Consider the following 27,590-nt stretch of genomic DNA (forward strand, 5'->3'; position numbering starts at 1 on the left):
TACATCCAGCCTTAGCCCTGCCTTGATGTATTATATATATATATTATATATAATATATATATATTATATATATATAATCTAAATGAAATTTAGCATCAATAATTTTTTAAAATCCTCCATGAAAAGATTTGGGGATTGTCGTTTCATGAGGGATTGAAAGACCGTCATGGAACACCAGATGGGGAAAGATTCTAAGACTTGCTTATAGAAGAATGAAATTATGGCATTTGTGGGTAAATGGAAGGAACTGGAGAATATCATGCTAAGCCAAATAAGCCAATCCCATAGAACCGAAGGCCAAGTATTTTCTCTGATATGTGGATGCTAATTCACAATGGGTTGGGGGAGCATAGAGGTATTTTGGACTAGACAGAGAGGAGTGAAGGGAGGGGAGCAGGCAGGGATAGAAATGAGAGTAGAATGGATCGGACTTTATTACCATATGTGTGTAGATGGTTTACATGACCTATGTACAACATGTAAAAACAGATGAACAAGAAGTTATGTTCCATTTATGTATGATGTGTCAGAATTCATTTTACTGTCATGTGTAACTAATTAGAATGAATTAAAAATATATTAAAAAGATTCTAGGGCTGGGGCTGTATCTCAGTGGCAGAGGGCTTGCCTAGTATGTATGAGGCACTGGGTTCAATTCTAAGCACCGCATAAACAAAACTAAACCAACAAGGGCATGCTGTCCATCTACAACGGTAAAAATAAAAATAAAAAAGATTCTAAGGCTTGTTCTGAACACTGGGGTTAGAGCAACACAATTGATTAGTGATGTCTGGCTTGGGTGAAGGATGAGCAGTGATAGTTTGCATGCTATGTAGTTGTTACTCTTTAAGAAAGACCCTGAGCTCTCAGTGTCACTTTAAAAGATGTCTTTGAGCTGGTAAAGGAGTCATAGCAGAAAAAGGTCTCTTTGAGGCACATGTTGTACGACTGGGGGCAAGTGAAATGGATATAAGCTGTTATGAAGTAGACACCATGGGAAGACAATCAACATTCTCCACTTTTGGGGGGTCAATGTAGGGGTAGGTGGGCACGTGGGGAAGGCTTGGGTCTTGAAAGATGAAGCAAGTTTTCATGTGGGTACATTTGGGAAGGGACTTTCATATGGAGAACAGAACATGGAGGCAAGAAAATACCACCCCTTCTTGTGAGAAAGGAGTGTGCACGGAGAAAGAAGAGCTTGGACACTTGGCAGGAAATGGAGAGCATCCTGCATGGTTGAGTGTCAAGTTTGGATTTCATTTACTTAGCCACAGGAGACTAGAACTTTTTTTTTTTTTTTTTTTTTTTTTTGTGTGTGTGTGTGTGTGTGTGTGTATTGAATCCATGGTGATTTACCAATGAGCAACATCCCCTGAGCTTTTTAAAAATTATTATTTGATATTTATTTTGAAAGTGGCTGCCTAGTTCCATAAGGTTTCATTATATTGGTGAGTCTGACCTCAAAATTGCAATCCTCCTACCTCAGTCTCCTGAGCTGCTGGGATTGCAGCCATGCGACACTGCATACAGCTTATGACAAGCTTTGAGGAAGGTGAGGCAGAAAGAAAATGAGACGTGGGCATGCAGAAGAATTGCCTCCTTCCTGGACACCAGCAGCCTGTGGCCCTGAGATCCCATCTGGGTCAAGGTCTCCCAGGAGAGCAGTTTGGATTATTAGGAGGAAGTGTGCGCCTGGGATAATAGGGTGTGGGCTGTAGCAGAACTTCAACGAGAACAATCCCCAAGGCTCCATCAACTCTACCGATTTCCTAAGCCCAGAGCTGAACACGGAGATGTGGAAGGCCCAGTCTCTGCACTTGGGAGCATCTGGTCTTGGAGAGGAGGCCCAAGACTAGACACTGGGGACCCAGCACCATGGCACTGCTGTGTGGTGTCTGGGGGAGAAGATGAACTCAGGTGGGAGCCAGCAGGCCAGGCCTCTTTGGGCTTCTGTGTGGGGTCAGAGGTGGCCCAGGAGGACTTCTCAGGTGCCTTCAGACACTGCAGATGCCAGACATATCAAAGAGTGAGTCTTTGATGTATGGGGGGTGGATGGTGGTGGGACAGGACAGGGGAGGGGAGGAAGTAGGCCACCTGGGTCTCCCAGGAGACTGACAGGAAGGAACAGGGGGGTAGGAGGGGCTGCAGATCCTCAGAGCCTGGCAGCTGAGCAGGATGCCTATCCTGATGCTGAAGCCAGGGACACTCAGAAGGGATGTGGTGTCACTAGGCCTGGGGAATGCGAGCCTGACAACTGTCAGACCCCTGGTTTCCTACCACAGGAGGAAGGGTCCCTGGAACCCCAGCCTGGGGTCTATTAGGGCCTCCCGAGGTCAGGGCATTCCATGGACTTAGCAGGAATCCAAGGATCCTATGACTCTTTTTCCTTCTCTTCCGGATGTGGGGATGCCCAGCTCAGGGGGAAATGCCTTGCCTTCCTCTCCAGAGTCCCACATGGCTCTGGGGACTGCAGGGAGGAATGGAACTGAGTTGGCATTGACAACCATCAGGCAGGGACCTCCCTCTCTGGGAGGGGTGGGCAGATTCTAGTTCCTTCCCTGCCTTCCCCATCATGAGGCCTGGGGAGGATGCCCAGGTCTGGATAGGCCAGAGTGGAAAATCCCCTGCTGGCCAGATGCTCTCTTTGGTTGGCAGGTGTAGCCCTGGCCTTTTGCCTGGGGCCCAAAGGTGTGATCAATCTGTTTGGAGCCCTGAGTGCTGGGTACAAAGTGGCAGAGAGGGTGCTGGCATGGGGACTTTTTCCAGTCCCCCAATATGGAGAGTTGGCAGTCCAGCTTCAGGTCAGCTCAGCCTTGGGAAGCCTGTAGATGGGAAGAGGGGGAGGAGATAGGGGGATGGGTGTGGGGGGCCCCAGATGATGGAGAGAGGGACAGGATGAACCAGACCTGGGCCAGAGAAGGGCAGACCAGGGCTTGGTAAAGGGTAATGGGGGACACAGAGGCCTCCCAGGAGAACTAGGTCAGGGCAGAGTTGCAGGGGGGTGTAGGGAGAGACAGTGAAGAAGGGGACAAGGACAGGGGTGGCCTTCCACTCATGCTCTGCTCCAGGTTTTTCTTCACTCTGCTGCCCAAGGCATGGCCAATGCCCAGATGGCGTGTCCTGTGAGTGTGACCTGGGCACGTGCTGAGGGTTTCTCCAAGTCCCCTGATGGATATCGAAAGCCTCTGAAGACATCCTTAATCTGCACTGGCCTCCAGCACCATCCCCAGCATCAGAACTGCCTTGTTAGCAACATGTCCTCATCCATGCTACCTATTGACCCCCACACATATCCCAATTCCATCCCAAGGTGTTGGGGTGCTGGGAGCCAGGACTTGAGTCAGACCACCAGGGACATCACTTAACCATACAGTTCTCAATTATGTCATCCCTACTGGGGACATTAGGCAACCCCTAGACACATTTATGATTGTTACAGCTCAGGGACTGCTCCTAGCACCCAGGGGGCAGCCACCAGGATGGTGTGAAGCTGCCTACAGCACACAGGAGAGTGCCCATTACAAAGATCCTGTTATCCCCAATCAAGACTTGCTAGGCAAGAAAACTGCTTTGTATCCTATGCCCCTCTCTCTGTTTCTGCCTCTTTGTGGCCCTCATCCCAAAATGCCCACACCAACCACTGGTTCCTGGAGGAGGAGCAGCTCTGCCCCTCCATCTTATGGCGACTTTGTTCTGTCTTATCGCCCGTACCTCCTGGCCTCTGCTGTTGAATTCAAAGTCAACAAGTTGAAAGTCAGCTGTGGCCATGGTCCAGGGGAAAAAACATAGAGAAACAATGGCTACATGGTGTACTGGGGACACCCTGGTTGGGGTCATGCTTGCCCAGGGCACGGAGGGAGGGACTCGGCCACATCCAGGGGGTATAAAGAGGGAGTGCTGAAGTCTTCACTCCAGTGCGACTGTGGACCTCAGAGTGGTGCTTGCTCTGTGACCAGCTGGGAATCGGCATCATGAAGTGGATGGTGGTGGCCTTGGTCTGCCTCCTGGCCTTGGAGGCATCGACTACACCTGTCAAGTGAGTGTGGGCCTGGCTGTGGGTGCAGGGAACCTCAGGAAGCCTGCAGCCCTGTGTGGAGCAGCTAGTCAGGGGGCAGCAGCTGGGTCTGAGCGGGACTCCCTGTTGGGCCAGGGAAGACTGCCCCTGCAGGAGCTGGGCAGGACTCAGCTGGGAGCAGACAGAGCCTGGCCTCAGGAGCTGCTAGTCAAGGCAATAGCCTCCTCCCTCCCCAGGCTGAGGGGAGAAGATGGTTCTGAAGCAGAGAGTAGGGTGACTATGCCCACTCAGGCCTTTGCAGGATGGGTGCGGTTTCTTCCTATAGAAGATAACAGCCCCAACTAGAGAAGACAGATAATCTCTACAAAAACATTCCTGAGACCCCAAATTTGCTGGGAGAAGACAAGATCAAATTAGCAAAGACACCAATTCCAGTAAATCACTATAATATGAGGTGTTAAAAATTCAGGATGGAGCCAGTGATCTGGCTCAGGGGACAGCAGGAGTCCCTGCCTGCCACCCTGCCTGCTGTGCCAAGAGGGAAGAGTACAGGGGTCCTTTCCTGTGTCCAATTTTATAGGCACATATTCAATCAGCTTCAGATTAAACATATTAGGGGACAATTGCTGCTCCCCTATTCCATGGTGTGTCTCTTAGGCAGTACCAGGTGCTGGAGTGCACCACAGGAAGGGACGCCCTTTGGGATGAGATTTGGTATCTCTGAAAACAATTTTATTTTAGTTTTACCTTTTCATGTTTCTGGTGACTGCACCCAGGTCAGGCACATGCTCAGCAAATGTTCTCCCACTGAGTCACACCCCAGACCTGACCCTTAAACAACAAAAGAACAAATATCAGCAGACATCCTCTGGAAGCTGTAAAGCCCCAGCGTCCCAAGTCCCTCTCCCCTTCATGGGAAGTATTTTCAGGGTCTCTGAGAGCAGAGGCCAGGGCAGGAGCAGGACCCCTGAGAGGGGCTGAGGGCAGGCATGAGGGAAGTTCATTGTTTCCTGAGTCTTGGAGAAGTGTTGAGTGAGGTTGAAAGAAGTGGAGAAGGAAAGAAAGAAGAGGAAGAGGGAAGGAGTTGAGGGAGAACATCAGGGAGAGAAGAAATGAGAAGGCAGAGGAAGGAGGGGGGCCCTGCCCTGACACCCAGCCTCCCCTAGGGTCCCCCTGAGGAAAATGAAGACTATGCGTCAGATCCTGAGGGAAAAGGGCTTGCTGGGGGACTTCCTGAGGACCCACAAGTACGACCCCGCTCAGAAGTACCGCTTCAGCGACTTCAGCGTGCTCTATGAGCCCATGACCTACATGGATGTGAGTCCCAGAGCTCCAGGTGTACCTGTCCCTGCCAAAGCTGGGGACTCCCTGGGCTCCCACCCTGAGGATGCTCCCTTCTCCCAGTCCTGCCAGCCTGGGCCACCCTGCTGTGAGTGGCCCATTGGGCAGAGCATGGGGAGGACCCCAGCTGACCTGGCAGCTGACCTGGCACAGAGACCACGTGGCTGCCCTGGGCAGGCTGGGACTGAGGCCTGTGTGTCTGGGACCCTGGCTTTGGGTGGTACTTTAGGGCAGGGCTGTCCTTCCTGCTCTGCCCATGGAGAAGCCTGGCCCCTGGGTCCCCCTAATGCTCACAGCTGTCCCCATGGCTCCCCAGGCTGCCTACTTTGGTGAGATCAGCATCGGAACTCCACCCCAGAACTTCCTGGTCCTGTTTGACACTGGCTCCTCCAACCTGTGGGTGCCCTCGGTCTACTGCCAGAGCCAGGCCTGCAGTGAGTGCTGGGCTAGGCAGGGAGGGCCCCTGGGCAGGGCTGGGCACTGGCATGTCCAGGGATGCAGGCAGGGAAGGGTGCTCACTCCTGAGGAGGACCAGGGACTTGTTGAGGGTCTCAGGGCATCAACAAGCCAGAGGGAGGAGGCTGGCCCTGCTCCAGGGTGGCCCCTTGCCTTGCCTCGTGTCAGGATGGACCCCTTCATCTCTGCCGTCCACCTCACCCCCTCCAGTTCATTCCGCTCCACCCTCTCCTGCTCACCGGGCAGTGCTGCTCCTCCCCTCAGGACACTGTCCACTCTGTGCCTCGCCCTCCACTCTCCTCTCCACTAGCTTCTCCCTGAGCGTCTCCAGGGACTGGCCACAACTCTGCTAGATGTGGTTCCTGTCCTGGAGTCATTTGGTGAGACAGAGGATCTTCAGTTTCTTAATGCTGCCCTGATTCCTTCCAAAATCTTGGGGCTGGAGTGTGGACATCTCTGTCCACCATGGGCACATCCCATGCCACCTCCACATCCCAGGATGCCCAGCTCCTGGGTGAATTGAGGTTGGGGTGAGTGGATTCCTCCTAGGTCTCCCTCCCACTCCTCACTGGATGAGCATTTCCCACTAGGTTTCTGCCGGTTTCTGGTGGGGTAGAGACAGAGGTGGAGTCTAGGGCAGCTGCTTACAGGGTGGTCATCATCTGGGCATCCAATTACCTGTGAAACATGGGTTTTCAGGCCAATACCTTCCAAATAAGAGGATCCAGGGGCCAAGGCTGTCAGTCCCTCCTTGGTGACCAGGTGGGGGTGTTGACGCCTCAGGCTGGGAGCTTAGGCTGAGGGCCAGGCAGGAGTGCAGCCCATGAGCCTGAGAGCCAGGCAGCCCTCTGCTCACCCCTGGCCTCCATGGCTCCCTCCTGCAGCCACACACCCTCGCTTCAACCCCAGCAAGTCCTCCACCTTCTCCACCAACGGGCAGACCTTCTCCCTGCAGTATGGTACCGGCAGCCTCACTGGCTTCTTCGGCTATGACACCCTGACTGTGAGTGCTCCAGCTGCCACCCCCACCCAGGATGGGGGTGTGAGAGGGTGGGGACCTAGATGTCCTTGTTCTTTCCTGTCCAGGGATGGGGCACCAGAGTGACCAGTCAGATAGTGCCTTTTTTCAGGAGCTTAGAACTGGGGGGCAGAGGTGTGGGGATGGGAGGCTACAGTGAAGGAGGCCCTTGGAAGAGAAGTGACAGTTGGGATGCCCGTGGAGAAGTGGGCAGATGGGCCAGAGGAGGAAGGAGGGGGGGAAGACCATGGAGGGTCTCTGGTGGCTTGGGGCAGGAGGACATAGATGCTGTCAGAAGTGTCACCTCCCCTCCAATGTGTCTTCCCCCCACAGGTCCAGAGCATCCAGGTCCCCAACCAGGAGTTCGGCCTGAGTGAGCAGGAGCCGGGTACCAATTTTGTCTATGCGCAGTTTGATGGCATCATGGGCCTGGCCTACCCTGCCCTGTCCATGGGTGGGGCCACCACCGCCCTGCAAGGCATGCTGCGGGTGGACGCCCTGTCCAGCCCCATGTTCAGCGTCTACCTCAGCAAGTGAGAGACTGCCCTGCGGGTCCCTAAGTCCTGCTCTGTACAAAGCCCTGATCCCTTGGGGGTGTGGAGACCTCCCAGCAGGGGGTGGCTGGGCCATGCTTGTTCAGAGCCTCAGCTCCTGGGCTCTGACTCTCCTGCTCCCCTGCCCCTGCCCCAGTCCACTCTCAGTACACAGGATGGTCTCTCCTTCTTCAGTCTGAGCTTCTCCCAGGTGTCGCTGCTCTAATTCCCCATGTCTTGGGCCCGCCTGCTGCTATGGGCCCTGAGAGCCCACTGCCTCACCTGTGCTTCTCCCTGAGGTCTCTCTGTCCAGTGACCCGCTGCCTCATCTCCTGCGTGGGTCCTTCTAGGTCTTGGAGTCTCCTGGTCTAGGCCCTCGACTATTCCTCACCCACTGTCCTCCCAGCCCCCACAGCAGCCCAGGTCAGGAGGGGCCTGGGCCTGGCTTTTCTCTCTTGCTGTCCAGCTTTCTTCCTCTCTACCGTCTAGAGTCAGTTCCATCTTCTTGCTGTGGCTTGGTCTCCTTATCCTGCTTTCAACACATTGACCTGTCACTAACTCTGGGGACTCCTATGACCTGTTTATACTTCTACCCGTAACCCCAGGTGCTCCCCACTCTGCTACCACTCAGGGGAAGCTTCTGAAAGAAACAGGGCCTGTGTTTCCCTCCCCTCCACCAAAGCCTTCCCTTAACTATTTGCAGCAGAAAAGAAAAAACTTGGGTTTCAGTAGGGCTCCTGGTGACAGGGTCCAGCAATGGCATGAATTCAGAGGCAGAAGGCAGCACAGTGTGGGTGCGCTGTAGTATGCTTTTGGGGAAGTGCCATTCAGGAGTCTGGGGGAATACATGGCCTTGTCCTCAGGACACCCCCATGTGAATCCTGGGAACATGCTCTTTCCCTTGAAGGTGGCTTCTCAATATGTGCATCCCCTTCCTTAACCTCTCCCTCACTTCCCCTTCCCTGTGTGTCCTGCAGCCAAGAGGGATCTGAGGACGGAGGAGCAGTCATCTTTGGAGGTGTGGATGAGAGCCTGTACACAGGGCAGATCTTCTGGGCTCCTGTCACCCGGGAGCTCTACTGGCAGATCGGCATCGAGGAGTGAGTCTGGGGTGGGGGTCCCTGGGGATGCACCTTCCTTGGAGCTGGCTTCTGGGCACCGGTGGCACATGCACATCCAGGCTCCACTGATGTGGGGGCACCAAGGACTCCTGTGGCCTGTCCTCCCCAGAGCCTCAGCTGTCCTCCTCAGGGGCATCAACCCTGGGTCTGGAGAAAGGGGTAGGAGGGGGCACATGTGGAATCCCAAGTACTGGAGGGGATTAGAACAGATTAGAACCTGAAGTGTGTGGAACAACTAATTTTTTCATTGTCCTTACAACAAACACGACAACCCTGGTTTTCAATGATTCTCAAAACTTCCTTGAAGTTTTTAAAATCTATCCCTGGATCCTTCGGGTGACCCTGCACAGACTCAGAGGGAATGTGAGGAAGGGAACAAGCTGCAATGGCCGTGGGGGTGCTCATCTACATTGGGTGCCTGCTCCCCTGTGCCCGGAAGGTCCCCCCTGGCTGCCCTGACCTGGTTGGGCTGAGGCTGCCCTCTTCTTGCCACGCAGGTTCTATGTTGGGGAAGAGGCTTCTGGCTGGTGCTCCCAGGGCTGCCAGGCCATGGTGGACACAGGAACCTCTCTGCTCACCGTGCCCCAGCAGTACCTGAGCTCCCTTCTGCAAGCTATAGGGGCCCAGGAGGACGAGTATGGACAGGTGGGTGTGGCGTGGATGTGCCCTGGCCAGGAGGGGTCAGCTCAGTGTTTGTTGTTTGTGCAACAAGGGTCCCTGTGAGTGAAACTTGGGGCCAAGCAAGTGAGTAACAAGGGACAACTCTCAATCCACACCTCCCTCTCCTCCACACAGCTATGCCCCCTTGCTCCCGTGTGTCCTGGCAAATAAAATGGTCACCTAATTAGCTCTCCCGACTAGGGGAGGAGCCCTGGTCCACTTTTTGCACATGGCTGTGTGGTTTCAAAGGACACCTGCAGGGAAAGGGCATCGATTCAACCTCACAGAAGGGCCATTCAGGCAGGAGGAGCATCTTTGGGTGTGGGACATTCTCAGGTCTCTCCAGATGTCACCCACTCTAGTAGTGCCTATGACACCCACGCAGTACCTACATAGCATTTTCCCCTGAACTGTGCCCTCTGCTCCAAAAAGAGGTCTTGGGCATCTGGGAGGCTTAGCAGATGCTCTTGGGTGGGGAATGAGGGGATCTGGAAGAACCTGTTTCTCTGCAGTTTTTTGTGAACTGTAATGACATCCAGAACCTGCCCACCTTCACCTTCGTCATCAACGGGGTGCAGTTCCCTCTGCCGCCCTCTGCCTACATCCTCAATGTAAGTCCTGGTCCCTGGGGCTGAGCCACTGGGGTGGAGGAACAGGTGCAGCCAGAAAAGCTCCACCTGGCCCTGTGCCATTTCCAAACTCATGTCACCTCGAATTATCCCCACCAGAAGTGTGTCACCCATGATCAATCAGTCTCTTAATCAGTGGAGAGGGGCTCTCTCTAGGGATAGCCCGTGGTGAACCCCGGTGCCTAGGCTTCCCTTTAGGTGAAGGGAATTGTCACAGTATTTGATGGGGAGATTCTCTTTCTGTTTTACAAATGAAAACCTGGAGGTTCAGAGAGGTTCAATAGCTGATCCAGCTGCACAGATGATGAGGGTAAAGGCAAAGTCTGAATGCAAGCTAGCTTTACTCTAAGCTGAAACACCATTCTGACTTTTGCAAATGAGGAACAGAAGGGAGCTTTAGCAAGAAAAGATACCCAGCATGGGAATAGGTGACCCTGCAGAGGCCACTACAACCTGTGTTTACCCTGGAAAATCCCTCCCACCAGCCCCTCTTGTGAAACACCACCTTGTCTATACCCTTCAGGGCCATTCCTTGCCCTGCTCATTGACCAGGGCTCAGGCTAGCAGTGGCCAGGCCATGTGTGACCAAATGAATGAGTGCTGCCTTTCTCTGTTGACCAGGAGAATGGCTATTGCTTGGTTGGACTGGAAGCCACCTACGTGTCCTCAGGAAATGGCCAGCCCTTTTGGATTCTTGGGGATGTCTTCCTCAGATCCTACTATTCCGTCTTTGACATGGCCAACAACAGGGTGGGCTTTGCCACTGCCGCCTAGACTTTCCTCCTGGACACCTGGGCTCCCGTCCTCCTCTTGACCCCACCTTGCCTGGAGTCCTCTGTCCTTCTCTGCAATGTGCCATTCTTAGTGGACCTTCCCTAATAATAAACAGTTTCCCGTATTGTCAGCCTGTTGTTTTTGGAGTTTTCTTGTTTCTTGTAAGTAGTCGTGAGTCTCAGGGAACGGCAGAGTGGGAATCAGGACAGGTCTCACCCTGATAGATATGTGGGGCCATGATGTTCCTTGGTGGGTCACTGAGATTGTAAGTGAAATAGGTCCTGAGCTGAGGCATGGAGATGGGCTCTGTCTTCCTCAGAGATTGGAGTGTCTTCACAACTTTCCTCTAGAGGGTGGCAGTGGTAATGGAGCATAGGTGATGGGTAAGAGTCCCTACTCTAACAACCTGAGATGCCCTGGTGGTCCACTTTACCACTCCCACAGCTACCACTGGATCAGAACCCACATCATGTCCACTGGCAGTGTGAAGCAGGGCGGGGGGCGGAGGCACAATTCCCAGATCTAGATATCTGTCCTTTCAGCTCTTAATTAACCTTGGCCAGAATTTTCTGAAGATTCTGGACACCTATGTGAACTTGCAACCTTAATGGTGTCCTTGAGGGAGGAAGTTGAGCTATATACTATTTCTTCAAGTGTATCTGTAGGCTGGGAACTGAGTTAGTCTGACTGAACATTACCTGGACTCCTCTGTACCAGGTCTTTTATTTGGAGGAGGGCTGTCCCTTACCCACCAAGAAGGTGGATAGTTCCTTGAGTTACATGGAAATCAAGCCCACTTGCTCAACCAGCTCAGGAAGAGGTTTGTCCTTCTGGGCTCATTTCTGTCATCCTTAGGTGCTTCCTAGCAAAACCCCAGAAACTGGGGTAACACGATGTATGGAGGAGGGGCGGGGCAGGGTGGGAGGAGCAAGAAGAGTAGGGAGAGAAGTGGGGAGAAGCGAGGTGGAGGAGAAAGAAGGAATCAAATAAAAATGATGGGTTAACATCCTCAATTTCCTAAAGAGGAAGGTGATAAACGTGACAGAAGGTCACAATTTTTTTTTTTTTTTTTTTTTTTTTTTTTTTACCAGCAAGAACTGACTAGTGACGGAGTGTAAGTAAGGGCATTACTGGCAGGAACTTGTGGGATCCGTTCTAGTCATATTTCAGCATGTTGATCCCAGACTCACCTCTTATACTTAGAGATTGGAATAAGAGGGCAAGATCCAGCTCCTGCAACCCACTCCAAACCAGGAGCGTTTGCCTCCAAGGAGTTTCCGAGCAAGGATACACCAACCGCGACCCTATCCCTCCTAGATTCGTGGAGAACCTGCTGCAGGCCCCTCTTTGGGGATCAGAAACCCACAGGATGTAATGCAGTGGGGTATGGTTCGGGACATCACCTACTGAGTGTTGAAAGAAAACTGGTGAAAGTGTAGAAGAGGAACAAAAGTTCCAAGTCCCGAAGTTCCACTCTGCGGGACTTCAAATCCCGACATGCCTAGCGGGGCTGCAGCGGGGACTACGCTTCCTAGCGGGCGACGCCGCAGGACCGCAGGGGGTGGGGCGGGGCGGGCCGCAGGGCGGGTGCTGCCCTCTGCCGGGCGCGGCGGGAAGTGGGCGCGGAGTGACAGCCGGAGCCCGGCGCCGGGCGCGGGGCTCGGTGACAGCGGAGGCGGCGGACGCGGGTGGGACGCAGGGAGCGGCTGCGGCGCCGACGGCGGCGGGAAGGGAGGGCGGGGCGGCCTCCTTGGTGGCGCTTTGCTCCAGAAGTCCGGGACCAGGCGGCGAGCGCAGCTCTCAGGCCGGACACCCCAACTTGGGACAAGTTGCCGGAATCGCAGGCGGCGGACAGATTGACCTTCAGAGCGAGGTGAGCGGGGCCAGGGGGCAGGGGGCTCGTGGAGTACGCGGGATCTCCTCCCCCGGTTCTTCAGCCCCCATCCCGCGGGCCCAGGAGACAGGTGCGGGGGGGTGCGTGCTGGAGAGGGGAGCGGGACCGAGTAGTCTCGCCACCCCGCCCGGCAGTTCGCCCAGCCCCGGGTGTTCGGCGTGTGGCCGGAGCGACGCTGCCCACTGAGCCGAGGAGCCCCTTCAGCCCCTCCCTTCAGGCCCGGGCCGGGGGCGGCTTCTCCGCGACCTTATGTAACCGGGCGGGAGGGGCCAGGGCGGGCATGGGCCTTCCTGGCCGGAGAGTAGGGAGTCGAAGGGGCGGGAGGCGTGGGAGTGAACTTGCAAGAAGTTTGAGGGACGCCTGGGCCCAGCGCTCACCCCCCGCCCGGCCTGGCTGGGGCGGGTGATGCGGGGGAGGTGGTCGGAGGTAGGGGAGGTGTGCGGGGGCCGAGTCCGGCTCGGCCGGGCCCAGCCTGGATGGTCCGGGGGAGTGGGAGGGTCGGAGTAGCGCCACGCCCCGGGGGCTGGGCTGCTGCTGGGGGGCGGGTGGAAGTACCATCTTTCCTTCCCTTTCCGTCCCTTCCTCCCCCTTAGTCTCGAAGCCTCCCAGACCCAGTCCCCTGATGTCTCTGGGAAGTCCTTTTCTCCCCTTGCATTTTTTCCCACTACCTTAGGGAACCCCAACTCCAGAGGGTACCCACCGCGCACGGCACTTTCTGCCTCCCTCTGAGCTCCCAGCTGCCCGCCCGCCTTCCTGAGCACCGCCCCCCACCCCTGCCCCCGCCCCCGCCCCGCTACCCCGGCCGCTTCTGGGTCCAGAATCCCGGAAAGCACGCCCCCTTCGCCGAACCCCTGAGTCCGCGCCGCCCACCCCAAGCTACCCCGCCCCTCGGGTCAACTCTCCCTTCTCCCCCTTCCAGTACCCCGATCAGCTCTTCCACCCAGTGCGTGCGCTTGCCTCCGCGAAGGGAGAGGATAGATGCCACCTTGGTACCCGCCCCTCACCCCCTCCCGGAGCGGGTTCTGGCTTCACGCACGGCTGCCCCGAGCTGCTCCGGGCTGCGCGAGCAGGTTCGCGCCGCAGCCGCCTGGCGCACCCCGGCCCCGCGCTCTGGGGAGGAAGGGAGGGCGCCCGGGCGGGGCTCGTCTGAGCCAGTGCCTGCTCTGCGCAGGCCCCCGCCTTCCATTCTCCTCTGCCGCTCACCGCCTCGTCCTTTCCCGAACCCCTATCAGTTCCAGCCATCGTCCTCTCGCTAGTCTGTTCTTGGGGACCGTTCAGCGCCAACAGTTTCGGGACTAAATTTGAGCGCAGATTTTTTTCTTTTTCTTTTCTTTTTTGCTTAGCGCTCGATCTTTGGGGAATTGTCGGTTAATTACCACCGCACCCACTCCCAACACTGAATGAGGGAGTGCTTGATCTTGCAAGGAAGGAAAAAAAGGTCTCAGGGACTTGGCCTCAAGCCCCCGCACCCGCCCTGGCCAGATTCTGCTGGCCCGAATCTGGCACTCTTAGGCAGTTGGGGTGAGGTGGAGGCTGGTCTCTGGTTTCCGCTAGGGTGGCTAGGTATAGGATGCACTGGGATCCAAGGCATAGGCCTGTCTCCTTGGCCTATTCCCTCTGAGACAGGCTTAGTACCCTGCTTGGGAAACAGCCCCCAGGTCCTGCCCAGTCTGGGGAGAGACGGCCAGCAATAGTTATTGGCAGTGGAAGGGGAAGGGCCAGCTGCCTTGGGAGCCCTGCCTGGTAGTCTTGGAGTATGTTTTTACCATGCCTCAATTTCCCCAGTCCTAGGGAAAAATAGCAACTCATTAGGCTCCTTTCTGCTTGCCTCCTGGCTGAGGAGACAGGAGAGCCGTGAACCAAAGGGTGTAATGAAGGACAGGGCTATTTGGGGTGACTCCGTGCTCTGCTTCTTCTGGAGAGGAGTCAATTGTTGCTTACAGTTTACAAGACCTGTTACAGCTGCAGTGCTGTTTTCCCCTTTACTCAGATCTATTAGGTGGAGTCAAAAGGAGACCCAGATCTCTTAGTTCTGGGTTCCTTGGAAGGGGTATAGGGGAAGGGGTATAGTGGATGGGGCAGGGAACATCTCAGGTGAGCTGGAATCCAAGGGGGGGGGGGCGCAAGGCTTTTTATAATCAGAGATTGGCAGGGAGTGGGCCAGGGCAGGCAGGATCCCATTTAGGGTCCTGGGATGGAGGAGGTACCTGATGCCCATGCCCACTGCCAGTGAGGCTCCCCTGCATCCTCTTTTTGGGAAGTTGGGAAATAGGTGGGAAGGGACTCCTATCCTTCTGGCCCAGCTGCCCTTTGAGGGTATGACTTCTGGCCCTGATCCCTCCTGGGGCTCTGTTTATGGCTGTAATTGCATCATTAGCTAGAGTTTATAGAGTTACTTAGCACCTGCCCCCACAGGGAGTGGCCCAGCCACCCCCAGGCTTCTGTCTCTTCCTTTTCAAAGTCAACTCCATTTCTGCAGGCAGCAGGGGTTTCCCCAACTGAAGCTGGCATTAAAGCCAGGTTGGGCCTTTGTCCTGGGGATGGAGGGAAGTCAGCACTTGGGGCCCAGCTTGGGGCTGCCCTGGAGATGACAGTGGAAATTGGGTTGGCCTCTTCTGATGGGGGGAGGGGGGCTCAGGATAGTGCTGAGGTTCCCAGAGCTGCCAGAAGTGTCCACATTTCAGAATGCAGAGAGCCTGTAGGAACAGACTGTGCACCTCCTCATCTGAGAGAAGGGACTAAAAAGGCCCCACCTCCCAGGATTAAGGGCAGAGCAGTGAGTGAGGTGCATGGTGAGTACATGCTGTTGCCCTGGAGGTTCGTGTGGAGTTTATATAATGGATGCATGTTTATGTGTGTGGTTATGAGATTCTAGGTATTCAGTTCCCTCTGTGTAGATGAATTGTGTACATGCCTGTGTATGAGAGTGTAACAATAACACATTTATAACATATTAAGAGGCTATTCATGTCTTTATGCTGTGCTAGAGCAATATAATAAAACTTAGTTACTAACAATAGTTGCCAACATTTATTGTATGTTAACTCTTTAGATGAGATAGGAATTATTGTTTTTATTATACCCATTCAGAGAAGTTAGGCAAGTTACTGAAAGTCGTAACAGCCTGGGCATAGCAGGACTGTGATTCTAACCCAGGTTTAACTGACTCCAAAGGGACACTAAATCCCTAAAGGAGGTCACTTCAGGGTTTCCCAAGAGTGCTTGCTTTCTTTTTATTTTTTAGTTGTAGATGGGCAGGTACCTTTATTTATTTTTATGTGGTGCTGAGGATTGAACTCAATGCCTCACGTGGGCAAGGCAAGCGCTCTACCACTGAGGCACAACCCCAGCCCCCCCAGGGGTGCTTTCTTCGAAGGTTTTGTCATGATGGTTTGAGGACCTTCTTTTTCCCGTCCAGGATATATTTTCCTAGGACCACACCTGTCTCCCCACTTCTCTTCTGAGCTACTGACACAGGTGACCAAAGGAGCCTGATGAGATCTGTCGTGCCAGGCCAGGCGACAAGATGGTTCAGACCAAGCTCTCTGGGCCTCTTTGGAAACCTCAGATAACCCAAGAAGGGAGGGCAGCATCCCATAGTGACCCTTCTGGGTGCCCAGCTTTGTGCCGTGGACTTCATGCCCATTAACCTACAGTGACGCCCTCAGAACTTTCTTGCTTAATCAGATGTGGAGGAAAGGCTGTGGGACCTTTGGAGGAGAATAGGACAGCAGCAAAAGTCATAAGGGCACTGGATTAGGAGTCAGGGACTGTAGCTCCCTCTGACTGGCTCTGTGGCTGGGGCAGATTCTGCTCTGCTCAGCCTCAGTTTCCATGCCTGTGAACCCAGATCATCGGTGGGGTTCCCGCCAAGGTGAACACTACAGAATTTTGCCCAGGGCACTAGGTCAGGCACCAGGGTTCAGAAATGCAGGAATATAGGATTGTTTGGGAGGCTGCTAGAGTCTATGGGATTGAAATTTAGTGAAAGATTGTCCTGGTGAGGCACTCAGGAGGTATTCTGGGGACATAACTATAGCCACCTGGGCCAGGTGTAACCTAGTCACATGGAAGTATTCACACTGTGGGCTCTGGGGCCGGGCTTGGAATCCCAGCTCTGCTACTTACCTCTGTGTGACCCTTGGCAAGCTGCTTAGCCCCACTGTGCCTCAATTTCTACACTTAAAAACTGAAGATTATAGTAGCACCTACCTAATAGTGCTGAAAGATATATATTGATGCATGAAGCACACTTAGTACTTAGAGTAATATTTAGTTATTCTTTTTTTGCAGGGGGGAGGGATGCTGAACCCAGAGGCATTTTACCACTGAGCTACAGCCCCAGGTCATTTTATTTCTTATTTTGAGATAGGGTCTTACTCAGTTGCTGAGAATCTCATTAAGTTGCTGAGGCTGGCCTTGAACTGTCTATCCTCCTGCCTCAGCCTCTGCAGTCTCTGGGATTACAGGTGTGTGTCACTATGCTTGGCTATGATTAACTCTTATAAATAAATAAACTCATTTATTTCTTCATTTTTAATTTTCAAGTGAGGAAATAGAGGCATAGAGAGCTTCGGGGAGGGAATAACGGCCTGTGGGTTCAATCAGCTCTCCCTGCGTGTCTAATGCTCTTATATGTGAATGTTGTCCATGGAAATTTGCAGGCCCAGTGGCTGCAGTTCCCACCACTCCCTGTGCACCACCCCAGCCCAGTTTCATTTAATCAGCTGGTAGGAGACTTGGCATTGCCTGCAACATCTCTGCCACCCTTGCACTGCCCCTCAGGCTTCCTTGGGGAGCATCTGGCCTGGCTGCTTACTACCTCCTCCTAGGTGTGACTCTCCTCTGTCCTCCTGGTGCCTCCCCCTCCTCCATCTCTTTAGCTATTATGACACCGAGGGCAAAGATAAAATCCCAGTGATAGGGGAGGCTCTGGGACTTATGGTGCCCACAGGAAATGCTTTGCTGTGGGGTGACGGGCAGCGGGTGAGATCCAAGGGCAGCAGATAGGGGCAGAAGCAACAGACAGAGTCATCAGCAACTTTCTGTCCTGGCTCATAAGTGTGAGCAAATTGAGGACAGGAAATGAGGTTTGATCATCCCAGGCCTCTTGGGGACAGGCCACTTTGTTGAGTCTTACGCAGACAGTGGAGGTCCCAGAGTTAGATATGATGCTGTGGAGAGCTCTCCAGGAATTCCAGGTGACTCTGTCTAGAAACCCAGGTCTGCACTCCCTTCTCCCAACCCTGTTCATGCAGGTGCCTTCTGCACACCTGCCCCTGCCCCTCCCACTAACCAAATCTTTCTCTCCATCAGGACACACCTTTCCATCCTACTGCAGCCTGGCCGTATGTTATGGTCACCTGGGAGCCCTTAGAAAACACTTCTGCATCTGAACCTCAGGGGGAGGAGCCTAGGCATCACTATTTTAAAAAGCCTCAAATGATTCTGATGCCATTTCTCTAGGCAGTGATTTTCACATATGAGTGCATCAAAATACCTGGAGGAATGTTAAATCCCAGATTGCTGTCCCCACCCCAGGGTGTCCCTTTCAGCAGGTCTGCTAGTCCAGGAGGTCTGGAATTGGAATTTCTGACAAGTTCTCAGGTGATGCCAGAGCTCCTCGTCCCCAGAGCACACTTAGAGAACCACTGCCTTTGGGCCTCTTGTCTTGCCACTGCTCAGGCATCTTGGTTAGGGAGCTATAGTGGCCATTTAGTCCTGTGTCCATTCTGAAAGAAGGGACCATTTTTGAGACCACTTAGTGTCCCTCCGTCCCCCCACCTTTTGCACCCAGTGCTCATGTATTAGTGTGTTTCATGTTACTCTAACAAGATACCAGAGGCTGGGGAGCTTTATAAAGAAAAAGTGTTTATTTAGCTCACAGTTCTGGTCAAAGGCCAGAGGCCACATCTGATGGTAGACTTCTTGCTGGTAGAGTCCTGCTTGAGGTAGTACAGGGCATCACATGGCAAGAGACACAGAGCACATGTGTGTCCTTCTGGACTCTCTCCCTCTTATAAAAGCATCAGGATTCAATCCTGGCCCCCCCCCCAATGATCTTATCCTAATCACCTCCTCAATACCCCTGTCTCAGCACAATAGTCAGATTAAGTTTCTACCCTCTTCATACCTTCGAATGGGGATTAAATATCAACATATGAACCCTTAGACAGCTCTCAACCCATATCCAAACTGCAACATCCCATTAAACTGACCGCCACTCACTTACGTGGTTCTTGGTCCCATTTTTTAAAACAGTATTAAGAAATATAGGTGCTTGAGTAGACCCTCATCATTATACAGTATACATGTATGAAGATGTGAATTTGGTGTGAATATATCTTCTATACAGAGATATGATAAATTGTGGTATAAAGGTGTATTAAGAATTGTAATGTAAAAAACAATAATAATAAGAGAGCCCAAGTAAAAAATAAATAAATGCATAAAAATTTAAAAAAAGAAATATATGCTGCTTATGAAGGCCAAGTAAGATGGACGAAGAAGGATAGTGCTATCCAGAGGGTCATCAGAACACGTGGCAGAAGCTGAAGCTGCTGCGTGGGTGCTTGGGGGCTGCAGGAGCATTGTTGGAATAGGGGCAAGTCCCAAAGCAACCCTTAGATCACTGGAGGGCCTCTGCCGAAAGGCCTGTTGGGTTTCACTCTGGCCCACAGCGGGCAAGTATTTTATCACTGTTTGAATTGCATTTCTTATTAATAGTAAAAATAATAAAACACACACAAAAAAGAAACCATTCTCTCCTTGTCTTGGCCCCACAGAGGTCGGGAGGGTAGATGGAGAACCCCTGTTGCAGGTAGCTGTGTCTACCATCTTCCAGGGCCTGGAGGGCATTGAATGGTCAGGAGAGCCTGGGGGCTCACCCTGGGGCTTGTGGGGGTAGAGTAGCCCTTGGAAACTGGAGGGAGTTGGGGTGAAACCCCATGTGAGGTGAGGAGGGTAGGGAGAGGAGGTTGAGGGAAGAGCTTGGGGTCTGAGCCAGCACCCCTTTGTGGGCACTCTGAGGTCAGGGCTCTGGTCTGTTTTGCTCCATGCGGTATCACCTGGAGCCTGGAAGGGAGCCTTGAATATGGTGGATACTCGGTAAATCTTTGTGGAATGAGTGAGTGAATGGAAGTCAAGGCACCATCATGTGCCCAGAAATGAGGACACAAAAAATGCTTGACCCATAATCTCCACCCTGCAGGTGCTTCCCCGTCTAATACCCAGGACTTTGTCCACAGCCTCACAAGGTCCTGAGCTCTGCCTCTGCCCTGCCCCCTTCCGCCAGGCCCAGCCTTCCTGGCCTGGGGCTCAGTCTGTTCCTCCCCACAGAGACGTTGCCAGCACCCCCTCCCCCCAGTTCTCCAAGTGGGTCTGTGGGGCGGGGCTCTGATTTGTTGGCTCCTGTTTGCCAAGGGAAGTCACAGCCTGTCCTCTGCCTTGTTTATAATTGGTTTGGGGACAACACCTGCTCATCCCCCTCTAGTCTCTGAGGGGTGTGGAGTGGCCAGGAGGTGACACACTATACTGTCCACCCCCCTGCTGTCTCTCATCTCCTCCCTGCCCTGGCCAGGTGCATTCAGCTGCTCTGAGGGCAGCGCTGACTGGCTTTGCTCAGGCCTGATTGGAGCGGTAGAGCTGGGAGCCCTCTTAGCCAGCTGGTGCTGTCCCTATGTGGTTGAGAGGAGGGAACCGTCAGCCCCCACTCCAGAACCTCCTGGCCTTCAGCACCTTTGGATCAATAAGTGTGCCCTAGCACCTCCTGGGTCCCCAGCACTATGCTGGCCAAGCCTGCGGAGTCCAGCAACAACTGGGCTCTGCCTCACCAGGGAATCTGAATCACTGCAAAGGACAGATAGGTGGAATGACAGAAGGTAGAGTTAGGAAGATGTTCCAAGGGAACAAAAACGGGTGAACATAATAGTGGTAGTAACTAGCCCTTTGCCCCAAAGAGCTTGCTTCCTCTGGGCTCTGGCCAGCACAGGGACCTTGACTGAGTGTGCCCTTCCCCTGTCTGGACCCCAAAAAGAGCAGCTCTCCTGCTCCCCAGTCCTCTCACCTGGGGACACCTCTGCAGGCCCTGGTCAGAGTCCTTTCTTCCAGGAGTTCTGGAGGCTGCTGAATAGGAGGGGAGGCCCCTGAGCCACCCGCCTGCCACTCAGAAGCCCTGAGACAAAGGGGTTTGTGGACCTGCCCATTGCTGAGTCCTAAGACTTGGGCCTGGACCCTGCTCCCCACACCTGCAGCACCTTCTCTGTTCTTCCTCTTTCCTTTCCCACCCCCAACCTCCCCTCTGCCCCTCCATCAAGTTCCTGGAATATCCACGCACCTGGAACGTCAGTACTTAATATAAATATATGTCGCCTGCTCTCTGTCCTCCCTTTTCTCCATCCTCTTTTATTTCTTTTTTCTGCTTCCTTCTTTTAGTGTGTTCAGAGGGTGACTGAGGTACCTTTCCCACAGTGAGCCTCCAGGCCTCTGTCAGGAGCCCAGAGGTAGGATGAGGTGGCCTGCAGGTGCCCAGCTTCATTGCCTTTGGCCAGGAAGGGGAGTGTGGTGGCTGGGACATCCCGAGCTGGGTGGGAGATGAAAAAGGCTATGGTGGCCTGTGCCTAGGGCCTGAGGCACAGCCAATAACCTGGGAACTCACAGACAACCCCCAAAGTCCCCATTCACTACAGCCCTGTGATTGCCTATAGGTTCTTGGCCAGTTTGGGGGCCTAATAACAGTATTTTTCAAAAACCAGTTGTGGGAAGAAATTAGAACTTCTGTTTATTTATATCTCACCATTTTCTCCTTTTATTATGAACTATAACATAATTGCCAAAAAGAGCATAAATATATGTGTATGTAAAAGTGAATCCCTAGATAACTCACCCCCCCCAGATGTAGAAGCGAATGCAGCTTGAACTCCAAGATCAACATGGTCCCCTTCCCTGAGATGACCACTGTTCTGACTTTTATGATAATCATCTCTGCTTCTCTTTATCATGTAACCAGCAGTAACCACTATCCTGACCTTCATGATAACCTGTTCCTTGGTTCTCTTTATCATCTGCCCTGCTGTGTCTGCAGCTCTTAGCAATAGGGCTTAGCTTTGTGTGACTTTGAATGGAATACAGACGAGTGACCCTGGATATATTCTTGCCAGTTCAGATGTTCATGCTTTTCCTACTCAGTAGTGTATTTGTGAGAATCATCTGTGTGTACCACCATAGAGTGTAGTGTATTTGTGAGAATCATCCGTGTGTGTCACCATAGAGTGTTTTTTTTCATTGCTACACGGTATCCATTGATAGACATTTGGGTGGTTTTTCTTTCTTGGCTCCTAAGAACAATAGTGTAAGAAAATCCTTGTATGTGCTTCCTAGTGCATCCGTACATAGATTTCTTCAGAGTGTATCTAACTGGGAGTGGGACTGTTCAGGCACAAGGCATGCAATGCATAGTTCAGCTTCAGTAAATATTTTAAGTGTTTGGACCAATCTGCTCCCCACTGGCAACTCCTCTGAGTTCCTGTTGCTCAGGATCCTTGTCAACACTTGGTGTCGTTGGACTGTTGAATTTCTGCCATGCTGGTGAGTGGGTCGCAGAAGCTCACCATGGTTTCATTTCCATTTCCATTGTCATCTGTTTTATACATTTATTTTTGTTTATGTTTGCTCATATGCCTAATATATTTAAACATTCTTGTATACAGTTGGTCCTCTTTATGCATGGGTTCAGCATCTGTGGATTCAATCAACCTCAGATAAAAAATACTTGAGGGCTGGGGTTGTGGCTCCTTGGTTGATCATCTGCCTAGCGCGCAAGGTACTGGGTTCGATTCTCAGCACCACACAAATTAATAAATAAAGGTATTGTGTCCACCTACAACTAAAAAAAAATTGAAAAAATTGTATCTGTTCTGAATCTGAATGTTCAGAGATGACATCTGATGCCATCTTTCCCTAAACAATATAGTATAACAATAATTTACATAACATTAACATTGTATTAGGTATTATAAGTCATCTGGAGATGATTTAAAGTATACAGGATGGTGTGCATAGGTTATATGCAAATGCTGGGCCACTTTATATAAAGGGCTTGAGCATCTGCATATTTTACTATCCAGGGGGAATCAGTGTATCAGGGATACCAAGGGATTGACACTATAAGCAATTTCTAAAGAAAGAGGCATATGAAGTGCTCAATTTTTTTTTTTTTTTTTTTTTACTGACAGGAGTCTAGGATCAAAATAATGGAAAGACCTCTGTAATACCAACTACCAGAAAAGGGGCTGGTGTGTTGCATGGGAATGGGAGGGTAGCCTTTGGTCTTAGAAGGAGCCCCCAAGTGGCAGTGCCCCCCAGGGGGGCATCTTCTTCCCAGAGGAACAGAGCTCACTGAGTACCCACCACCCTTCAGGACCTCCTGCCTGAACATCTGGCAAGGGAGGCGGGGAGACTCCAGGACTAGAGCCCTCAGCCATGTAACCTTCCACTTAGAATTGACAGGTGTCTGTCTTAACTGCTTCTAAGGTAATAGTTCTCCACAGGGGCAATTCGGTACCCCCAGGGAGCATTTGGCAATGTCTGATGACGGTGGCTAGGGATGCTGCCAGACAGTCTAAGATTCACAGGACATCCCCCACAACAAAGAATCATCTGGCACAAGCGTTGTGCTGTCGAAGTTAGAAACTCGGCTACGAAAAGAGCCAGGAAGCTGACATCTGCCATAAACTTGAGGCATGGCCTCAGAGAAGTCATGTCAGTGCTTTGAGCCTCAGACTCCTTATCTGAGAAATGGGGATAGCAAGGGTGGCTGCCTGTCCCCTTAATGGGGCTGTCATCAGGATGGGGCGGTGGTGGGTGCGCTGGCATTTGGGAAGCATTCCTGTGGGGGCCCTGTCCAGGGGAGGAGGCTTCCCAACTCAGTGACTGTTTCCTTGTCTGCTGAGCCACAGGCCTCAGGTGATGAGCTGCGAGCCTTGGCCCTGGATCTTCCTGCTCCAGGGGCTGTAGGGAACCACCCTGAGGGCCCCAGCCTTTTGATGAGGACTGCAGAAACCAAGGGCTCTCTGGGAGCCCTGGGGCCCAGGCAGAACCACTTCTGACTCTGTCCTGAGCTGGACAGGAGTCCAAGGTTGTGGGGTGATAAGAGGTGCTTATCATGTTCCTTATCTGAGGCCCCATTGCAGGTTCAGGGCCGCGAGGGGGTGGGAGTCAGAGGTCAGCGCTGGGGGCTCTGTACACCCGGGCCAGGCTCCTGCTCGCCTTTTGTGTCTTTCCAGAATTTGCTATCCCAGGGAGGCCCTAGATTGGACCAGAGCCGGGGCTGATCCTCTCCAGGCCTCTCTGAGCTCTCTGTCTGGGGGCTTGCCTCACCTGGTTGGAACGTTTGCCTTCTCCAGGAGCCATGGCCTGCTCTTCCCCTATACCCTCTTCATTCCCGAAGCATGCCCTCCCGGAAGGGCCTAGTAAGTTCATCCACCTGGAGATGTAGATGATTGATAATACTTTAATGGCTGCCGGCCTTCTCAACAAGGAGTAGTACCTACTAAAGGTGGGAATGCCTCCGCCACCAGAAATAGCAGTAAATGCAGTCTTCGTCACATCTCTTTGACAGGGTGTTGGAGAAATGTTTTGTGGGTTAAGGAAGCATGCAAATCACATCTGTAGCAAGAGTTTCCAACAAGCGAAAAACTCATGGTGGCTTGGATCTTCCCAAAGCCTCACAGAGTGACATTTGGTCTCCCATTTCAAAGGGGGCTAGAGAAAGTCTGTGAACTGGGTGCCCAAAGGCCAAGGTGGCGGGAGTGTGGTCAGTCAGAGAGGTGGTGAACTGTGGTGTCCTCCGGGTGGGACTGGCAGGAGGCATGGGTTGGGGTTGGACTATCCTAGGCCTGGTAAGACTCTGATCCCAGTGAAATCATGGCCCCTCTGTGTCTCTCCCTCTCGGTGTCTGGGGACCTTTGGGCCCAGGCTGAGGTGGCGCAGCTGTGAGAGCCTGCATCTGGGAGGTGGGCTCGCTCTGAGGCCTGGAGCACTGGGCTGGTGAGATTGGAGCTGTTCTGCCTCGGGTAGGCTTGTGGGTGTGAGTGAGAGGCCTTGGGGCGCGCGGTTCCCTCTGTGCTGTGAGTAATCCTCCACCACATTGCAGCTCCCAGGGGATTGTGCAACTTCCTCTCAGGCTGAGGTGTAGGGGGCTGGGTAAGAAACAGTGCTGGGGAAAATGAGGAAACTGGGGCTGGGGCCGGCGCTGGGGTGGGGATGTGGCCCTTGGCTCCGCCCGCCCCCCAAACTGAACCTCCTTCCAGGGGCCTCCTTGCAGGACCCTGTCCTCTCCCATGTATGTGCAAGTGTGTGGTGGGTGGGTGAATGGGGACAAGGCCAGCAGCTGCACTGGCATCAGTAAGTCTTTCGAGGCTATAGGGATGACCCTGAGCAGGGGTAGGGCTGAGAGTAGGTAGGGGCGGATGGAAGAGCCAGAGGTCCAAGTGCCCAGCCTCAAAGAAGAGCCCACTGTGGCGCAAAGCTCAGGAAACCAGGAATAGGCCAGAGCCTGCCTCAGTTTCCTTATCTCCCCAGCTCGTTTCAAGGTTCGGTGAAAATGTCACTTAGCATGGCACCAGCCAGGCCACAGCAGATCCCACTTCCATCTGGCACTGGGAGTGTCCCCGTTTGGAATTGACAGTCATCGTGCCTACCTAGAGGGTTCATTCTGAGGATTAGAAGACTTAGTTTACAGAAAGTGCGTAGAACAGAGCCTGGTCTCCACTAAGTAATTGCTCTGCCCAGGTTGACATTTTACCTGTGCAGAGTATATTGGTGTGCAAAAACTGACCCAGGCTCATGGCAATTACTTTTTTTGTTGTTGTTGTTTTTTGTAGTGCTGGGGGTTGAACTCAGGTAGGCAAGTGCTAGAGCATAGGCAGGCAGGTGCTGTGCTGTGAGAGACATCCCCAGCCTGGAAACTGCCTTTGGTGTGGGGCTCTGAGTTGGAGCTGGGAATCACAGTAAGTGCTCACATTTAGTAGGCTCTGTGCTGTGCCAAGAGCTTCACCTGTATTGGCTCACCTTCCCTCACAGTTGCACTTGAGGTGGATTCTATTACCCTCATTTTTACACATGGAGGCACAGAGGGGTCCAGGGACTTGCCCCAGGATAGTAATGTCAGTGAGGAGGGATGGTAGATGGTCCACTAGGCCCTCCTGGGGAATCCCCCATCTTGCCCCTCAATGGGTTTAGCTGGAGGTGGTAGGATGGGGAGCAGGGCTGTGAAGCCCTGGGACCTGGCCAACAGCCCTCTCGTGTCTTTCTCCTGTCCCCAACCAAGAGTAGGTTAATACAAGGAGTGGCTTTTCAGTAGTTGGAGCTGGAGAGGACTTCCTAGGAGCTTGAGCTTCTGCCAGTGTATATACCTGAGAGGGGGGCTGAAGACGACTCACCGGGAGAGCAGGTGGGGCAGTGGTCATGAAGACCTGGCTCTGTCCGAGGCACTTACCACGTGACCTTGAGCCTCAGTTTCCTCAGTCCCGACCTGCTAGAGTGCGGTGAGGATGATTGAGATATATGGTAAAATACCTAGCACAGACTTGGCTCCAAGTGTCTGACAGTGGATGCCATTCTTAAGCTCCTGTTGCATAGGGGGCCATGCACCAGGCAGGGGGTCAGATACACACATATCCTTGGAAGGATGTTTTTCTGAGCTGTGGATCAAGACCATTAACTGGACCCTAATCTGGTCATGACATCTGTGTAGTAGATCTCCATGAACATTTTTTTTTAATGAAAAACAATAGAGATGAGTATGGTGGTGCATGCCTGTAATCCCAGTAACTCAGGGGGCTGAAACAGGAGGATCACAAATTTGAAGCCAGCCTCAGCAATTTAGCAGGACCTTAAGCAACTTAATGAGACCCTGTCTCAAAATACAAATTAAAAGGGCTGGGGATATAGCTCAGTGGTAAAGCACCCTGGGATTAAATCCCCTGTACAAAAAAAAAAAAAAAATAGAACAGAAAATTACAGTATTGGTTAAGTGTTATTTTGTGAAGCACATTGTTTCGTGGTATGTGTTTGTGTCTGTTGTTTGTGTGTGTGTAGGCATGCATGCACATGCACATATCCAAGGTGAAATGAAATATGAAGTGTATCTTTCAGTGAGTCACTGTCACAAACTTTGTCTCTGCCTTGGAGACTCTCCCTCCTGTGCAGGATTCATGGGGTACCTACTGAGTATGAGACCCAGCCCCAGAGGCTGGGCCAGGCTGCCTGTCTTGGGTAAACCTAACAGTTTGGCTGGGGAGTCAGGGTTCAGCTCTTAGCAAAGTGGCTGCCAAACCTGTGGGTAAGCCCGGGCGGAGTGCAGGGGTGGTCACGGAGGGCTTCCTGGGGGTGCTGATGTGTTGGGTGGAGACGGTGCTTGGCATGAATGGTCGGCTTGGGGTCTGGACCAGTGAGTGGAGGGCTGCAGGGCCAGGCCTGGAGGGAGATGTCATGTGAGTTGAGCAGAGGGTTGGTTGAGGGCACTTGGTGAGGGCTATGTCCATTTCCCCTGACTGGGTAGAGTATGAGAAGGGAGGTTCAGGTTTATAGATGCTCCCCTCAGCTTGCAGTGAACATGAGTAAGAATCCAGGGTCCAGGGCCCAGGGCTCAGCTGTTTCCTTCTCTTGCCATGGTCCTGGGAGCCTCTTGAACTTTCCCCTCCCCTCCAGAACCCTGGTGGCTCTGGTGGGTTTGGCCTGAGAGCTGGCTCTAAGCCCTGAGCCCTGCTCCAGGAGCCAGGAGCCTTTCTACCGTACAGTTCTCTGACCTGGTAAGTGCTTGCCTCAGTCAGGGCCTCAGTTTCTCCACTTGTAAAGTGGTCAGCCACCCTCTGGTGGCAATGCCCAACTGTGACCTAATGTGGGTGAACTGGCTGCAGGAAGTGTGGAGAGATCTTTGGGGGTTATTATTATTGTCTCTGAGGCTGGGAGGGCTGGAAAAGGTCATGAGGACATCAGCTGCTTGACTGGAGAGCCCCCCTGCCTCCCCATCCTGTGACCTAGGACAGTGGGAGGAGCTATAGGGAGAAGCCTGTGACCTGCAACAGGCTGGGGCTGTCCCTGGTTCTGAGCAGAGGTAGCCTAGAAAGGACTTCAGAGAGTGACAGCCA

At 52.9% G+C, this 27,590-nt stretch overlaps 2 protein-coding genes across 3 annotated transcripts in view; both read left to right on the forward strand.

Annotated features, from left to right (window-relative positions):
• Positions 1 to 3,971: 3,971 nt before the first annotated feature.
• On the forward strand, positions 3,972 to 10,663 carry LOC143402600 (gastricsin-like). The gene is made up of 9 exons (XM_076860163.2): positions 3,972 to 4,036; positions 5,182 to 5,332; positions 5,673 to 5,790; positions 6,697 to 6,815; positions 7,164 to 7,363; positions 8,341 to 8,463; positions 8,982 to 9,129; positions 9,657 to 9,755; positions 10,395 to 10,663. The coding sequence occupies exons 1-9, from the start codon at positions 3,972 to 3,974 to the stop codon at positions 10,545 to 10,547; spliced, it is 1,176 nt and encodes a 391-aa protein (XP_076716278.2). The 3' UTR covers positions 10,548 to 10,663.
• Positions 10,664 to 12,253: 1,590 nt separating this feature from the next.
• Positions 12,254 to 27,590, forward strand: part of Tfeb (transcription factor EB) — a 45,250-nt gene continuing 29,913 nt past the window's right edge. The window contains exon 1 of one of the 2 annotated variants that reach the window (XM_077109658.1): positions 12,254 to 12,420. The gene's annotated coding sequence lies outside the window, so the exon portion shown is untranslated. Of the gene's footprint in view, positions 12,421 to 15,139; positions 15,234 to 27,590 lie in introns of those variants that run through there. The other variant, XM_077109657.1, reaches the window with a different exon arrangement.

The sequence above is a fragment of the Callospermophilus lateralis genome, chromosome 6 (assembly GCF_048772815.1).
Source record: "Callospermophilus lateralis isolate mCalLat2 chromosome 6, mCalLat2.hap1, whole genome shotgun sequence".
Classification (NCBI taxonomy): domain Eukaryota; kingdom Metazoa; phylum Chordata; class Mammalia; order Rodentia; family Sciuridae; genus Callospermophilus; species Callospermophilus lateralis.

What these genes read in the sequence shown, in the direction of transcription:
- LOC143402600 (XM_076860163.2), top strand. Translation starts at nt 3,972, where the DNA reads ATGAAGTGGATGGTGGTGGCCTTGGTCTGCCTCCTGGCCTTGGAGGCA. An exon ending in AGCCCATGACCTACATGGAT is followed by an intron (nt 5,333 to 5,672) that starts GTGAGTCCCAGA and finishes ATGGCTCCCCAG; the next exon opens with GCTGCCTACTTTGGTGAGAT. An exon ending in TCGGCTATGACACCCTGACT is followed by an intron (nt 6,816 to 7,163) that starts GTGAGTGCTCCA and finishes TTCCCCCCACAG; the next exon opens with GTCCAGAGCATCCAGGTCCC.